At 50.1% G+C, this 18,058-nt stretch overlaps 1 protein-coding gene across 1 annotated transcript in view; it reads right to left on the bottom strand.

Annotated features, from left to right (window-relative positions):
• Positions 1-18,058, bottom strand: part of ATL3 (atlastin GTPase 3) — a 61,678-nt gene that overhangs the window by 26,818 nt on the left and 16,802 nt on the right. Inside the window, exons 6-8 of the mRNA XM_029614681.1 lie at positions 17,108-17,164; positions 16,895-16,987; positions 16,581-16,719 (exon numbers count right to left, since the gene is read on the bottom strand). Of these exons, the coding sequence (XP_029470541.1) occupies positions 16,581-16,719; positions 16,895-16,987; positions 17,108-17,164 (289 nt within the window). The remainder of the gene's footprint in view (positions 1-16,580; positions 16,720-16,894; positions 16,988-17,107; positions 17,165-18,058) is intronic.

Raw genomic sequence — 18,058 nt, forward strand, 5'->3', positions numbered from 1 at the left:
GTAACAAAATGCGCTTAACACAACAGGCGCCCAATAGTAGCAAGATGCGGTAGCAAGAGGCGCTCAATACAACAGGCGCACAATAGCAATCATATGCGGCAGCAATAGGCGCTTAATACAACAGGCGCACAATAGCAAGAATATGCGGCAGCAATAAGCGCTTAATACAACAGGCGCACAATAGCAAGAAAACGCGGGCAGCAATAGGCGCTTAATCAACAGGCGCACAATAGCAAGAATATGCGGCAGCAATAGGCGCTGAATACAACAGGCGCACAATAGCAAGAATATGCGGCAGCAATAAGCGCTTAATACAACAGGCACACAATAGCAAGAAAACGCGGCAGCAATAGGCGCTTAATCAACAGGCGCACAATAGCAAGAATATGCGGCAGCAATAGGCGCTCAGCACGAAGCAGTGAGCAACAGACGCTCAATAACCTTCAATAGGCAGTCAGCAGTAAGCAGTGAGCCCAAATTACGCTTAATGGCCGTCAATAGGCTCCTAGCAATATGCGGCGAACAATATACTCACAGTGGCAGCCAATATGCGAGAACCATGGACAATACGCACAAGGAGGAAGAAAGCCGTGCCTATTACAGGCGCGGAATACCTGAATAAGGCCACAAAATGGCGTCCTCCACGGCTTGCCACGCCGCCGATCCTCTAGGCTTCGGAGACCCGGAAGAAGAGATGTACGCCTTACCAGATCCTCGGCGCTTCCTGGCTGGAACTTAGGCAGTCTCCGGCTGCGGGGGGAGGGGCCACCTCACCGCCGCGATTGAGGAACTGCACCCGCTACCTCGTCCACGCCGGGACCGAGGGCCTTGAAGCCACACCCAAGTCTCCCCCGGGGGGCTGTGCCCCTGCCGCGGTTCGGCCGAACCGAGGACTTACACCTCCGGGGGACCACGGCAGTCACCCCGGGAAGCTCAACTGGGGGGAGTGACAGAAACGTCCCCTGAGGAGCGTGGGGCTTAAGAGTCGTGTAGAAAGGTAAAGTTTATTGCTTGTTCAGTGTTGTATATTTGTGACATGTTATGACAAAAGGTGGTTCCTTACACACTGTCTGTTACAATAAAAATCTTTAATTACAAAAAAAAAAAAAGAAAGGTAAAGTAGAATCTAGAATGATAAGAAAGAGAAAAAAAAATTAAAGTAGTCTTGGAAAGCACGCTGAACCAGCGTGCAGGCACTCCAAACTGCTTTGGAGACGGAAATTACTGAATCACTTCGCTTCCTGTGGGGCTATATACCCCGTGCTGACATCAGATCCGTCTCCAACTGCTAGCACGCGGATACTATCCCATTGGTTCTGAGTCCATCTGGCTACACGCCAGGAAATGGAGAAATTACTTACCTGATAATTTTGTTAAGAAAATAAGAACATGCCATACTGGGTCAGACCAAGGGGCCATCAAGCCCAGCATCCTGTTTCCAACAGTGGCCAATCCAGGCCATAAGAACCTGGCAAGAACCCAAAAACTAAGTCTATTCCATGTTACCGTTGCTAGTAATAGCAGTGGCTATTTTCTAAGTCAACTTGATTAATAGCAGGTAATGGACTTCTCCAAAAACTTATCCAATCCTTTTTTAAACACAGCTATACTAACTGCACTAACCACATCCTCTGGCAACAAATTCCAGAGTTTAATTGTGCGTTGAGTAAAAAAGAACTTTCTCCAATTAGTTTTAAATGTGCCACATGCTATCTTCATGGAGTGCCCCCTAGTCTTTCTATTATCTGAAAGAGTAAATAACTGATTCACATCTACCCATTCTAGACCTCTCATGATTTTAAACACCTCTATCATATCCCCCCTCAGCCGTCTCTTCTCCAGGCTGAAAAGTCCTAATCTCTTTAGTCTTTCCTCATAGGGAAGCTGTTCCATTCCCCTTTATCATTTTGGTAGCCCTTCTCTGTACCTTCTCCATCGCAATTATATCTTTTTTGAGATGCGGCGACCAGAATTGTACACAGTATTCAAGATGCGGTCTCACCACGGAGCGATACAGAGGCATTATGACATTTTCCGTTTTATTCATCATTCCCTTTCTAATAATTCCCAACATTCTGTTTGCTTTTTTGACTGCTGCAGCACACTGAACCGACGATTTCAATGTGTTATCCACTATGACGCCTAGATCTTTTTCTTGGGTTGTGGCACCTAATATGGAACCTAACATTGTGTAATTATAGCATGGGTTATTTTTCCCTATATGCATCACCTTGCACTTATCCACATTAAATTTCATCTGCCATTTTGATGTCCAATTTTCCAGTCTCACAAGGTCTTCCTGCAATTTATCACAATCTGCTTGTGATTTAACTATTCTGAACAATTTTGGATGGACTCAGGACCAATGGGTTTTATGCTGCTAGCAGATGGTGATGGAATCAGGTTTCAAAGCTGATGTCACTTTAGATACACCCCTGCAGTGATGTCAGCCCTTCAGTATTCTCTTCAAAAGCCATTGTGGACATACTATTGAAAAGACTCTGTCCTGATATAGGATACCCTTTCAGTTTTGGACTGTCTCCATCTGCTGGACAAGAGGCTCAACCCACGGTCTGGATTGATCCGGGTTCATACAGGGAACCAGCTTTTCCAATTTGCTTCCGAAGAGAAGTGATCCCTTAAAGGGCATCTTTGTGAGGTTTGCCTTAGAGGTCGTGTCTGCTGACCAATTTCGCAGTCATAGCTGTCTTCTGGCTGCTATTACTGAGGCCACTTCTCTGGCCGAGATATGGACTAAGTCAGAGCCTGCGTCAACTAAAAAGGCAGTGACAGGCTCCATAGCTTCTCTGGAATACGCCCCTGAATCATCCACCTCTCTGGAGAGAAGCAGGTATGAGCGAGCCATCAGGGCACAACAGGAAGCAATCTGTAAGGTCATTGCTGTTGCGTCAAAGGCTTGCTTAAAGGATGGATTCTATCTACCTATCATGTGCATCCTTTAAGGCCGCTCCTCCCTCCTCTGGGATAGTTGTTCGCTTCGAAACAGTGCAGACCAGCGCATCCACTTTAGGGAAGTGCAGGCATTCTCTTGCCACCAGATCCAGAGGGTATAGAGCTCACTTCAGGGGCGTCCCATTTCAGGTCAATCAACTCCGGGATGGCTTCCAGTACCGGAAAATAGCAAGAGGCTTTCCGTAAAGACACCAGAATGGCATTCTTCTTTGGTTCCGTCATGGAGTCCGCCCCAGGAACTCTCAGCATCTTCAGGATCTGGGAAACTAGGTCTGGCAATTCATCTCTATGGAAAAAAACATAACATGGTCCAAAATGGTTCTAAACCCGGAGGGATTTTTCCAGCTTCCAAGGAATCTGGATCCCCTTCTTTGTTCATGCTGTCCGGGAACCTGCCAGGAATACCCTTGGTGAGGCAAGGCATGTCTCAAGGTCTGCTGACAGGGCTGTAAAAAGGAGGCCTTACCGGCTGTGGTTCCGACCAGACAGGGGCAAGTGAAGCAGATTGCGCCTGTACGAAGGCTTGAAGGCCTTGAAAAAATTCCACCCAAGAGAAGGCAGCCGGGTCCATACCTAGCCCAGGAAATACTGGAGTAGGTCCGCTGGATTTTCCTTTGCCATGGAAGACCCAGCCCCGGGATTATTCAGGTCCAGGGTACTTCCGCTTAAGGTTGTGGCTGATCCATCCTCAAAATGGGAGGAGCCGGATTTGGTAAAGGGAGGCCAAATCTCCCTGGGCCTCCTCATAGTGCTGACATAAGTAAGAATCCAGGTCAGACTGTGTAGTCTTAATAAGACAAGTAGCGCAGAGAGAATGGTGCTTATGTTTCTTTGCTGCCGGAGCCATTGGAGACAGCAGCTGCGTATTCAGCCAGCTTGCGCTTAAAGACTTTTGTGCGCACAGATTTTGGACACCTAAGCAGGCTGCGGTGAGGCGCACCCACAAACCGTGCGCTCAAGAATTCTGCGCCTATGTAGTTGCGAGCCTACAAATGTGTGCGAAGTTGTGCGCATGTGCAGAGCAGACATACACCAAGCATACTTTATGAAGAGCAATACAAGGCGCACAAAAACATGCACAAGATAGCACCAATGTGGCCTACCACGCGGTGTGCTGACTGAGCCCTAAGCAGGGCCTAGCCCACTGAGGGGCCGCTCAACCCGCTCAGATGCTCAATTCCCTTTACACCAACGGATCGGGAATGACATCGGTACGGCGTGCCGAGCAAGGAGACTGGAGGAAGACTTACCTCCAATGCCTCTAATCATGAAATCCTTTTTTTTTTTTTTTTTTTTTAAACTTATCTGGGCTCATCACTTACTGGCTGGAGAGACAGTCTCCGGCTGCAGGGGGAGAGGGCTTTGGGCGTCACTGCCGCACTCAGCTTCCTGCACCCACTGCCTTTCAGCTGCTTCAGCAGCAAAGTTCACGCCGGGAACCGGCTACAGGACCAAGGCACACCTCTGAGGGATCTTGGAAATCACCTCAGGAATTCTCAACTGGAGGAGGGACCTTTAGTTATCACCGCAGGAGAGCGAGGCTCAATCTTTCTCCAATTTAAATGGAGAAATTACTTACCTGATAATTTCGTTTTCCTTAGGGTAGACAGATGGACTCAGGACCAATGAGTATAGTGTACTCCTGATAGCAGATGGGAGACGGAGTCAGATTTCAAGCTGACATCAGCCTACATATACCCGTGCAGGAAGCTTAGCTCTTCAGTCTTCTCCTCGAAAAGCAATTGTGGATATATGTGTGTTTTAATAACTTGATTAAGTAGGACTGGTTCAACTGATTTCCAAATTGGAAACCGCCAGTGCCTTCAACCAAATAACGCCAACACCTGGCAACTAGGGTTTCTTGAACTAGGGGTAATACTTGTCTTGTTCTCGGGGACTGTCACCCGAGGTTTCCGGATTTCGCGGTAGCCATGGGCGGGATGCTGAGTCCATCTGCCTACACTAAGGAAAACGAAATTATCAGGTAAGTAATTTCTCCATTTCCTAGCGTGTAGCAGATGGACTCAGGACCAATGGGATATACAAAAGCTACTCCCGAACAGGGTGGGAGGCTGCCCGTGGCCCACTTAGTACTGCCCTTGCAAAGGTTGTGTCCTCCCGGGCCTGGACATCCAGGCGGAAAACCTGGAGAAAGTATGTAAGGAGGACCACGTCGCCGCCCGACAGATCTCAGCAGGCAACAGCATCTTGGTTTCTGCCCAGGACACTGCCTGGGCCCTTGTAGAATGGGCCTTGACTTGTAGAGGTGGAGGCTTCCCTGCCTCTACGTAGGCCACCCTGATTACTTCTTTGATCCAGCAGGCTATGGTTGCCCGCGAGGCCGCTTCCCCTTGTTTCTTCCCGCTGTGAAGCACGAATAGGTGGTCCGTCTTTCATACAGATTCCGATCTTTCCAGGTATCGGACTAAGAGTCTGCCGACGTTTAGATGGCGAAGACGGCATGAGTCTTCAGAGTCCTTATGTTCGTCTGGAGATGGTAGCGATATGGTTTGATTTAGATGAAATTGAGAAACCACTTTCGGAAGAAAAGAGGGGACCATGCGTAGTTGTATGAATCCTGGTGTGAACCTGAGGAATGGTTCTCGACAGGATAGGGCTTGAAGCTCGGAGATTCGACGGGCTGAACATATTGCCACTAGGAAAGCAGTCTTCAAAGTCAGGAGCCATAGTGACAGACCGCGAGTAGGTCTGAAGGAAGCTCCCGCTAGGAAGTCTAGTACTAGATTAAGATTCCATAAGGACACCGGCCACTTTAATGGTGGTCGGATATGGTTAACCCCTCTCAGGAAGCGGGAAACATCTGGATGGGTTGATAGACTGATACCGTCCACTTTGGCTCTGAAGCAGGCCAGCATGGCCACCTGAACCTTGAGGGAGTTGAGAGACAACCCCTTCTTCAAGCTGTCCTGCAGAAATTCCAGGATCATGGGGATTTTGACTGTCCGTGGGAGGATGTCACGGTCCTCACACCAGGCTTCGAATATTCTCCATATTCGTATGTTAACTAGAGACGTGGAGAACTTGCATGCTCGGAGCAAGGTGTCAATCACTGCCTTAGAGTATCCGCTCTTCTTCAGGCGAGTCCTCTCAATGGCCAGACTGTAAGAGAGAATCGAGTTGGGTCTTCGTGGAGGATCGGTCCTTGCCGGAGAAGGTCCCTGTGTGGAGGTAGGCACAGAGGGTTCCCCGCAAAAAGTCTTCGCATGTCTGCGTACCATGGCCTTCTTGGCCAGTCCAGGGCCCCTAGAAGTACTAGCCCCCTGTGGTGTTCTATCTTGCAGATGATCCCACCTAGTAGCGGCCATGGGGGAAAGGCAAGTCTTCCTGAGGCCAGGTCTGGACAAGGGCGATGATTCCCCGGTATTGCGGTTCTCGTCTGTGGCTGAAGAACTTGGGAACTTGGGCGTTGGACTGGGTTGCCAGGAGATCCATGGCTGGGATTCCCCAGCGACTTACTATCAGCTGGAAGGCTGTGGTCGACAGCGTCCCCTGGGTCTAGACTCTCTCTGCTGAGGGAGTCCGCAGTGACGTTGTCTTTTCCTGTGATGTGGGCGGTTGAGATCCCTTGCAGGTTTGCTTCCGCCCACGCCATTAGGGTCTATTTCCAGGGACACCTATTGGCTTCTGGTTCCTCCCTGGTGGTTGATGTAGGCAACTGTTGTAGCGTTGTCAGACATGACTCTGACAGATTCGCCCCGGAGTCTGTGGCTGAATTGTAGGCAGGCCAGTCTGACTGCTCGGGCTTCCAGTCGGTTTATGTTCCAGACCACTTCTTCCTTGGTCCAACGCCCCTGGGCCATCAGTTCCTGACAGTGGGCTCCCCACCTTCGCAGGCTCGCATCCGTGGTGAGCAAGATCCAGATCGGTGGGGATAGTCTTACTCCCTTGCTCAGATGGTCTTTCCTGTAGCCACCATTGGAGCTGGGTCCGAACCTCTGCCGGTAGCTGGAGGTGAATGGATTAGTTCTGGGACATCGGGTTCCATCATGACAGTAGGGAACATTGAAGTGGGCGCATGTGGGCCCTTGCTCATGGAACGACTTCTAGGGTTGATGTGATGAGGCTGAGGACTTGGAGGTAGTCCCATACCTTGGGATGAGCATAGTTCAACAGTTTTCGCAACTGGTCCATCAGCTTCCTTCTCCTTGTAGGGGGGAAGAACAACCTTGTCTTGTTTGGTGTCGAACCGGACCCCCAGGTACTCTAGCGATTGGGAGTGTTGCAGGCAGCTCTTGGCTGTTTTGACAACCCACCCGAGGTTCTGCAGTAGATTCTTGACTCTGGTGGTCGCCTGGTAACTTTCCTCTGGAGATTTTGCCCTGACCAGCCAGTCGTCCAGATACGGGTGAACGAGGATTCCTTCTTTCCTCAGTGTCGCCGTCACTACCACCATGATCTTGGTGAACGTCCGAGGACCAGTAGCTAGCCCGAAGGGTAGCGCCCGGAACTGGTAATGATGATCCAGTATCACAAAGTGGAGGAAGCGCTGATTGTCGTGATGGACCGGGATATGGAGATATGCTTCGGACAGATCTAGAGAAGTCAGGAATTCTCCTGGTTGTACCGCCCTTATGTCTGAACGTAGGGTTTCCATGCGGAAGTGTGGAACCCTCAGGTAGCAATTGAATGTCTTCAGGTCCAGGATGGGCCTGAACGTCCCCTCCTTTTTGGGGATGATAAAATAGATGGAATAGTGACCAGTATTTTGTTGGTGCTTGGGCACTGTGATTATCGCCTTTAAGCTGAGCAATTTTGTCAGTGTGGTTTCTACTGCCCTCCTCATGGAGAGGGAGTGGCACGGTGATCTCACAAAATTGTCTGGGGAATGCTGTGGAAGTCCAGGTAGTATCCTTCCCGAATGATGGTTAGGACCCACTTGTCCGACATTATCTCGACCCATCTTTGGTAGAAGAGGGTAAGTCTGTCCCCTATGGCTTCTTCCTGTGGATGGGTCTGTTGATTTTCATTGTGGGGTGCGGCTGGGGCCTGTACCTGAGCCTGCTCCCCTCTTGTTGCAATTGTTCTGAAAGGACTGGCCCCTGCCTGCAGGGCGAGGTGCTTGGTAGTATGTGTTCTTGTATGGTCTGAAGCGCTGGGTTCCTCTGCCCTTGGTTCCTCGGGGGGAGGAGCGCAGATTTCTCTTGTTCCTGTCCTCCGGTAACCGAGGCACTGGAGATTCACCTCATTTGTTGGCTAACTTCTCCAGTTCGCTTCCGAACAGGAGGGATCCTTTAAAGGGCATTCTCGTGAGTTTCGTCTTGGAGGTCGCGTCGGCCAACCAATTTCGGAGCCATAGTTGCCTTCTGGCTGCCACTATGGAGGAGACGCCCCTGGCTGAGGTGTGCACCAGGTCAGAAGTCGCATCCGTGAGGAAGGATATCGTCTGTTCTAATGTTTCGGCGGAGGTAGTTGCGTCTCTGGAGAGACGCAAGCAGGCACATGTCACCACAGCGCAGCAGGAAGTGATCTGTAGGGTCATTGCTGCAACATCAAATGACTGTTTAAGGATGGTTTCCCGACATCTGTCCTGGACATCCTTGAGTGCAGCTCAAGGATGCCCAGGACAGGTTTTCTACCTTGCCTGGTCTCGGCGTTTCCCGGTTTCATGCTGGGCGGTCTCCGGCTATGGGGAGAGAGGGAACTACCTTCACCGCCGCGCTCGGTATTGCACCCGCTGTCTCTAAGCCATTCAAAGGGATAAGTCCACGCCGGGAGTCGGCTACCGGATCAAGGCTTACCTCTGAGGGATCTCAAAAATCACCTCAGGAATTCTCGACTGCAGGAGGGACCCTTAGGTATCGCCGCAGGAGAGCTGGGCTAGTCTTGTAGAGGTAAGATATCTTTCTTCTTTGGTTTGGAATTTTCTAACGCTGCAAGTGTGTGCAGTGTCCTTATCTGCTTAGGAGACGGAGAAATACTGAAGAGCTAAGCTTCCTGCACGGGTATATGTAGGCTGACGTCAGCTTGAAATCTGACTCAGTCTCCCATCTGCTATCAGGAGTACACTATACCCATTGGTCCTGAGTCCATCTGCTACACACTAGGAAAAGTAGAATTTCTTCTTCTAAAGGGTACAGCGATCCCGATAGGGAAAGCACATCCACATCTGCTAGGAGATGGAGAGATACTGAAGGGCTGAAGAAAGCACAGGGGTGTATCTAAGGTGACATCAGCTTTGAAACCTTACTCCGTCTCCATCTGCTAGCAGTGGAGCATAACACCCATCGGACCTGAGTCCATCTGGCTACACGCTAGGAAATAACCCGTTTCCTGTCGGGTTTAGGACCAGGTACTCCATGAGGCAGTCATTTACAACTTCTAGAAACCTTTGCTCTAGTATGTCTTGATGAGTAATTGAAATTTACCATCAATATTGTTTCCAATTGTATTTGCCTTTCTAATTTCTATCAGCATTTCACTGTCTGTATTTGCATCCTGGCTAGGCAGACAAGAGTATATACACTCACTGCTATACACTTCCCATGGAATTTCTATCCATAAAAGATTCCACAGTGCATTTTGTTTCTTGCAGGACCTTTTCCCTGCTTGACTCTATGCCATCCTTAACATATAGTGCCATCCTCACAACAATGTGATCTACCCTGTCATGTTGATATGATTTATACCCTGGTATCAATGTATCTAACTGATTATCCTCCTTCCATCAAGACCCCTTCATTAAGGGCCATTGATTTTAACTCTCCAATCTTATTTTTTAGACTTCTGACATTTGTATATACACAATTTAGAGTATTTTTTTACTTTTATTCACAGCCTGCTTATTAGCAGTTGATGCAGATATTTGGAATCCTTCATGTTCCAGTTCATTATTTAATGTTACCTAGCGTACGTCAGCCTTTACAACAACCTATCAGGATATTCCAAATTCCCTGTTTTGCTAGCATCCTTTGACGATACTTCATGCCAAACCACTTGCTCCTGAGCAACTGTGGGCATTTTCATGATCTAGTTTAAAAGCTGCCATCCAGCTATCTACCTTCCTAATTTCCTACCCTTCTCTATTTAAAATGAGGCGGAGATTATAATTTCTAATAGGGGCTAGCAAAGGAAATTTGCTTAAGGCTATTTTCCAGCTGAGTCTGTCTGGGTTGGGTCTGCTGTTTCTCTCTCTCTTCCCCGGGCACTTAGGTCTCAGACGCTGCAGATAGCTACAGTGGGCTAATTCCCAAGAGCGGCTATCTGACAAGAGGCGATGCAGCAGCATTCAAGGCATCAGTCACTTTTAGGGGGCTCTTATGGAGTGGGGAAGAAATATTAGAGGTTGGTATGAATGGTGAGCGTCTGGAATCATTGTGGGAAAGGTTGGAAATGCAAATAGGTTGTACCTCGGCCTCTTGATAATGTAACAAAATTAAATTTTGCAACAGCTGATGACTGTATGCTGTTATAAAGGAATGGATTGTTGCTGAATCTTCTGTAAGAAAAAGAACAGGGGCTTGTGTTGTGTTGCTAGGCAACAAAAGAGCAGACAGGAAGTGAAAGTTACATTGTGGCAGTTAAGGGTCTGGGCTGAGACAGAGAGTATGTTATTTCTTTAGGAAAACAGTTTTATTGCATAAAGAGTTTCCCCTAAATTAGCTTAAAATTATACGTTGAAATTGCCTAATTCGTTCTACACGAATGCACATCCCTAATTTTCGTTTTCCTTAGTGTAGCAGATGGACTCAGGACCACTGGGTTATGTGCTCTTCTGCTAGCACATGGGAGACGGAGTCAGATTTCAAGCTGACGTCACCCTAGATATCCCCCTGCAGTGACCTTAGCTCTTCAGTATTCTCTTTGGAAAGCCATTGTGGACATATATATTGAATAACTTGATTAGAATTTGGATACGACTTGATTACACTCTTGGTTAACAAAACTTGATTGTACTCAACCAACCATACTGTGGATACCCTGAACTAGGGGGTAGGGCAACGGCTTGCCCATAGTCATATGGAATCAAGGGTCGCTTCATGGGCGATTCTTTGGCCCCTCTCCTGGGCAGTCATGCATCTGTCTACACTAAAGAAAACAAAATTATCAGGTAAGTAATTTTCTCCATTTCCTAGCATGTAGCCAGATGGACTCAGGACCAGTAGGATGTACAAAAGCTACTCTCGAATGGGGCAGAAGGCTGCCCATGGTCCAGGTAGCTGCGTTCTCTCAAGCCTGGCAGTAAAACCCGGGAAGGTGTGTAGGGAAGCCCACGTCGCTGCTCAACAGATGTCGGCGGGTGACAGTAGTTTAGCTTCTGCCCAAGATACTGCCTGGGCCCTAGTAGAATATGAGCTTTGACCTGAAGGGGTAAAGGCTTTCCTGCCTCTATGTAAGCTGCCTTGATTACTTCCTTTATCCAGTGAGCTATGGTAGCAAGCGATCTGTCTTGCGCATCAGTTCTGAGTGTTCTAGGTAACGCATTAGGAGTCTGCCGACATTTAGATGGTGAAGAAGGCAGGAGTCTTCAGTGTCCTTGTGTCCCTGTGGTGACAGCAAGGAGATGGACTGATTCAAGTGAAACTCAGAGAGCACCTTTGGTAAGAAGGAGAGAACAGTGCAAAGCTGTACTGTTCCTGGAGTAAATCGAAGGAATGGTTCCCGACAGGATAGTGCCTATAGTTCCGAGATGCGACGGGCTAAGCATATTGCCACCAAGAATATCGTCTTTAGTGTTAATAAGTGTAGCGACAGACTGTGCATCGGCCTGAAAGAAGGTCCTGCTAGTAAGTCCAATACCAGATTGAGGTTCCATAGGGGGACCGGCCACTTTAAAGGCGGGTGGAGTTGTTTAGCCCCTTTTTGGAAACGGGCCAAGTCTGGATGTGCCGACAGATGGTTTCCATTTACCTCTGTCCTGAAGCAGGAGAGGGCTGCTACCTGGACTTTGAGAGAATTAAGGAACAACCCTTTCTTCAGGCCATCCTGTAAAAATTTCAGAATCATGGGATCTTGGCCGTTCGCGGGGGCACCCCATGGCCCTCACATCAGGCCTCAAAAATTCTCCAGATCCGTATGTATGCCAGGGACGTTGAGAACTTCCATGTGCGGAGCAAGGTGGCGATCACGGCCACCAAGTAACCACGCTTCTTCAGGCAAGCCTTCTCAAGGGCCAGACCGTAACAAAGAATCAAGATGGATCGAGCCCTGCTGGAGAAGGTCCCTGTGTGGGGGGAGACACAGAGGACTCCCCACGAGGAGTCTTCGCATGTCTGCATACCACGGGCACCTGGGCCAATCCAGGGCCACTAGGAGGACTAGACCCTTGGGGCCATGGGGGGAAGGCGTACACAGTAAGTCCTCCTCTGGCAGGTCTGGACGAGGGCATCGATCCCTTGAGAGTGCTAATCTCATCCGCAAGTGAAGAATCGGGGAACTTTGGCATTGTGAGATATGGCCAGTAGGTCCATGGCCGGGAGGCCCCAACGATTTACTATAAGCTGGAAGCCTTTGGTCAACAGCGTCCATTCCCCCCGGGTCCAGGCTTTCCTTGCTGAGGAAGTCCGCTGTGACGTTGTCTTTTCCTGCGATGTGGGAGGCAGAGATCCCTTATAGGTTTAACTCCTCCCATTCCATAAGGGGGAATATTTCCAGAGACACCTGATGGCTCTTCGTTCCTCCCTGGCGGTTGATGTAGTCAACCGTTGTTGCCTTGTCCAACATCACCCGGATTGCTTGCCCCGGAGCCTGTGGCTGAACTGCAGGCATGCTAGTCTGACCGCTCGAGCTTCCAGACAGTTTATGTTCCAGTTTGCCTCTTCCTTGGTCCATTGTCCCTGGGCTGTCAGCTCCTGGCAGTGAGCTCCCCCACCCTCGGAGGCTCGCGTCTATTGTGAGGATGATCCAGCTTGGTGGGGATAGGCTTACGCCCTTGCTTAGGTGGATTTCCTGTAGCCACCACTGGAGCCAAGAGCATACCTCCGTTGGTAGGTGGAGGCGAATCGAGTAGTCTTGGGACAGTGGGCTCCAGTGTGACAGTTAGGAGCGCTGGAGAGGCTGCATGTGAGCCTTTGCCCATAGTACTACTTCCAGTGTTGATACCATGAGGTCGAGGACCTGAAGACAGTCCCACACCTTGGGGCATATTGTGGTAGTCAACCAGCGTACTTGGTCCATCAGTTTCCTCCTCCTCCTCAGGGGAGGGAGGAAGACCTTGATCTGCTTGGTGTCGAATCGGCCCTCAGGTACTCTAAGGACTGGGAGGGCTTGAGACTGCTCTTGTCCATATTCATGCCCCGAGCTCCTGTAGGAGGGACCTGACCCTGCTGGTCACCTGGAGACTCTCTTCCGATGACTTCGCCTGGATCAGCCAGTCGTCCAAGTAGGGGTGCACCAAGATCCCTTCTTTCCTCAGTGCTGCCGCCACGACCACCATAATTTTGGAGAATGTTCTGGGGGCAGTTGCCAAGCCGAACTGGTAATGGCAGCCCAGTACCGCAAAGCGTAGAAAATGCTGGTGGCTTCAGAGAAGTCCAGGGAGGTTAAGAACTCTCCTGGTTGCAGACAGAGCGGAGAATTTCCAAGCAGAAGTGCAATATCTGCAGATGACGGTTGACGCTCTTGAGATCCAGGATGGGCCGGAATGAGCCCTCTTTCTTGGTCACGATAAAATAGATGGAATAACACCCCATATTTATTTGGGGTGTAGTTACCGGAGTTATAGCCCTCAGACTGAGGAGCCTTATCAGTGTGGATTCCACTGCCAGTTTCTTGAGCTCGGAGTGGCAAGGTGATATCATGAACCTGACCCGAGGGATGCAGCGAAATTCCAGAGAATAGCCTTCTTGTATGATGTCCAGTACCCATTTGTCCAACATGATCTCGACCCACTGCTAGAAGAAGAGGGAGAGTTGAGCCCCCTATCTCCTCTTCCCGTGGATGGGACGGCCCAGCTTCATTAGGAAGCTCGGGTAGAGCCTGAACCCAGACCTGTTCCTCTTTTGGGTTGCCGGTTCCGAAAGGACTAAGAACTCCCCGAGGGTCGAGGTGACTGGAACGACGGGTTTCTGAAGGGCCGGAAGAGTTGGGAGCCCCTGGCCTGACCCCTCATGGGAGAGGGACGCTGAGACCTCTTTTTCCTGTCTTCCGGTAGGCGAGGCACTGGATATTTGCCCCACTTACTGGCTAGCATCTCCAACTCACTTCCAAATAGGAGGGATCCCTTAAAGGGCATCTTTGTGATGGCGAAACCGAATGACAGTATATAAAAATTGATAAATAAATAAATCTTTGTGAGGTTTGCCTTAGAGGTTGCATCCGCTGACCAGTTCCGCAACCATAGCTGTCTTTTGGCTGCCACCACCGAGGCTACTCCTCTGGCCGAGGTACACACTAGGTCTGAACTTGCATCTGCCAGAAAGGCTGTGGCGGGTTCAATCACCTCTCCGGCATGAGCTCCAGAGCTATCTGCCTCTCTCGAGAGGAGCAAGCAGGAGCAAGCCACCAGGGCACAGCAAGAAGCGATCTGCAGAGTCATTGCTCTTGCATCGAAGGCTTGCTTAAGGATGGATTCTAACTACCTATCGTTAGCATCCTTCAAGGCCGCCCCTCCCTCAACAGGGATGGTTGTTCGTTTCGAGACGGCGCAGACCATGGCGAGTGTTTCAGGAAACACAGGCGTTCCTTGACTGCTGGGTCCAGAGGATACAAGGTTTCCAAGGTCCAACTTCCTTTAAAACTCACCTCCAGGGCGTCCCATTCCAGGTCAATCAGCTCCTGGATGGCTTCCAGCATTGAGAAATAGCAAGAGGCCTTATGAAGAGACACCAGAAAGGGGTTCTTCTTTGGTTCGTCCATAGGCTCCGTGCCTGGAACTCCCAGAGTCTTCAGGGTCTGGGAGACTAGGGCCGGCAATTCATCTCTGTGGAAGAAATGAAGCATAGTCCGTTTTGGTTCCAGGCCTGGAGGGATTTCCCCGTCATCTGTGGTGTCTGGGTCCCTATCAGGGATACTCTTGGTGAGGTGTAGCATGTCTCGAGGCCCGCAAGCAGGGCCAGGAGAGTGAGGCCCCCCAGCTGGGGTTCAACCCGGGCCGAGATGGGGGCTGACTATGCCTGAACAAAGGCTTGGAGGCCCTGAAAAAAAATTCCAACCAAGAGAAGGCCTCCGGGTCCATATTTGTCCCAGGGGGAACCGGGGTAGGGGCTTCTGAAGTGCCCTCTCCCGGGGAAGAAGCCATCTCAGAATTGCGCAGGTCCGAGGAGCTGCTGGATAAGGTCGCGGCTGACTCGTCCTCCGACTGGGATGGGCTGGGCTTGGAAACTTTTTGAGAATCTAGCCCTCCCTGGGCCTCCTCAAAGTGCTGACACAGGCAGGATTCCAGGTCAGACTGTGCAGCTCTGAAATGGCAGGCCGCGCAAAGGGAGTGTCGCCTGAGCTTCTTTGCTGCCGGGGCCACAGCCTCTATGGTTTGCAAGTTTAGCCGGTTACGTCTATCGGGTGCGCACAGACTCGCCTCGGCACACGTTTGAGCGGACGGTTGTGCGCGAAATTATGCGCACGTTAGGCGCACAGGTGGCCGTCCTGCACTGCGTATACCGATGGCCAAGGGGAGAAGATGGCGCTGCTGCAAAACTGCGCACAAGATGGCGCCACCGTGGATCACCAAGCGGAGGATCCGCCGAGCCAAGAACGGGGCCCAGCCCATCAAGGGGCCGCTCAACCCGCTCAGAACCCCCTTACCTCGCCCGGACGGAGATCCGAAGCAAAGTCGGTACGGCGCGCCGAGCAAGGAGACAGGAAGCCCTTCCCCATCTCTGGATTGGAGTCCTTCTCTACTTACCTGGTCTCAGCGCTTACCGGCTGAGTACAGAGACAGTCTCCAGCTGCGGAGGGAGAGAGCTTTAGCCTTCACTGCTGCACTCTGCTTCTGCACCCACTGCCTTTCAGCTGCTTCAGCAGCTAAGTCCAAGCCTACCTCTGAGGGATCTCGGAAATCGCCTCAGGAATTCTCAACTGGGGGAGGGAGCCATAGGTATCACCGCAGGAGAGCTGGGCTCAATCTTCCTTTAAGGTAAAAACTTTCTCTCTTTGGATTAGTGCAGAAATCCCGCTAACATTGTGCTAGTGTGGGGATAGCGTCCACATCTGCTAACGAGACGGAGAAATACTGAAGGGCTGAGGTCGCTGCAGGGGTATGGTGACATCAGCTTTGAAATCTGACTCCCTCTCCCATCTGCTAGCAGAGGAGCTCATAACCCACTGGTCCTGAGTCCATCTGGCTACATGCTAGAAAATGAGTGTTATTTTGATTATTGTGTTTTTTCACTTTGGAACTATTATCGTTTGACCTTTGTTTTGCAAATTGCTTGGAGACAGTGAAGAGAGAAACCATAAAACTTAGAAAAAGGTTTTCTGACCTAAGATCAACCCGATTTAAATGAAATCCACCCTATATACATCCTTGTGTGTGCTTTGAATGTATAACATTTTTTGCTGGAGAGAATAAAATACTGGAGAAGTTCAAAGCCAGGCACAGGTACCATGCTGGGCAGAATCCAGGGCCAGTCTGGCCTACTCGGGAGTCTGCACTATTGCGAACATATCAGCTGGTGTACATATGGCTCTCCCTGCAGCAGTTTATCCTGTACCTTTGAGCCTGCCATCAAAGTTGGGGCTGGTGGCAACGTTCAAGCCTGGGTGTGGCAGTAGAAAGCAGCTGACGCTGGTGAAACAGGAGTGAATGTGGCGCCGGACATTCTGAATCTCTTCGTGCTGGTGCTCTTTCACCTGCACACAAGCACACGTCACCGGTTATAAGAATCAGCTGTTTTGGGTGCCCTCATACAAGTGTCACCAGTTATAAAATCATTCCTTTCCAACATACATGAGTGTTACCTGCTGATGGGCAGCCCTAGCAGGGAGGCACCAGGCAATTCCCCTCCCCCCCACCCCCTGCTCCTACCTTCAGTCGCTTCTCCAGGAACTTTGCTCCTCCTGGAACTCCGTAGCCGTACTCATAGGGGAAACTCCAATCTCGCACCAGGAACATGAGTGTCTGCAGAACAACCCAGGACATAGAACACTGAAGTCACTGCCTGCACTAAAATATAAAGTCGGAGCCAGTTGCAGATGGACCTGTTCAAAGAAAAACACTTAAAAGAGAGAGAACCCATACCTGGAACGGCTTCAGGAAGATCTCATCCATAGCTAGACGCCCATATTCTGTGAAGAGCTGGGAGAGAGAATAGAAGGCAAAGTTAGAAACCAGCCATGGGATCCTGCATTGCCAGGCCCAGTACACCCCACTGGGGCTGGCCCGGTGAGTCAGCTGATATATGCTGTGCACTGCTGTGGGAACGTCTTCTGGTCTTCTGCTCCCCAGATCAGCTAGGGCTAGGAATGCTGCAGAGGCAGCATTCACGGCCCCTGGAACCTAGTAACCAGATTTAAGGTCCATGTTTGCAGGGTTCCAGAAAAGCAAGTTTGCTTACCGTAAACGGTGTTTCCGTAGATAACAGGATGAATTAGCCATGCTGTTTGGGAGCGTCGCGACCGGGTCAGTAGGCGGAGTTTTCTCAGATAATACAGAGTTTTTAACTCTGTACAGCTGCGCGTTGAGGTTCCCGTGCGATTGCTGTTTGTACCTCAGTCTCTTGTAGCCAAGCAAAATGTACGTGGAAATAGGAGTTACGTAGTTGTAGACTGTCTAGGGAGATGGGAAGGGAATGCATGGCTAATTCATCCTGCTATCTACGGAAACACTGATTACGGTAAGCAAACTTGCTTTTTCCCAGCGATAGCAGGCTGAATTAGCCGTGCTGTTTGGGAGTCCCAAGCTCCCGGGTGGTGTCCAGGTTTTATGTTCTTTAGGTGAGGACACTACCCTTCAACAAAGGTAGACAGTCTTACTTATGTGCAAGGGTTGGCAAGATTGTGGAATCCATGGCTGCATCAGAAAAGGTTTGATGTTCGAGACAGTAGTGTGACGTGAAAGTGTGGAGGGACGACCAAGTTGCCACTTTGCAGATGTCTATTAGCGGAACATTTCTTAAATGAGCAACAGCCGCCGCTGTTGCCCTAATTTGGTGTGCTTTTGGCTTTGTGAGCAATGGTATCTCATGTTTAT

The sequence above is a fragment of the Rhinatrema bivittatum genome, chromosome 8, assembly GCF_901001135.1.
Source record: "Rhinatrema bivittatum chromosome 8, aRhiBiv1.1, whole genome shotgun sequence".
Taxonomy (NCBI): domain Eukaryota; kingdom Metazoa; phylum Chordata; class Amphibia; order Gymnophiona; family Rhinatrematidae; genus Rhinatrema; species Rhinatrema bivittatum.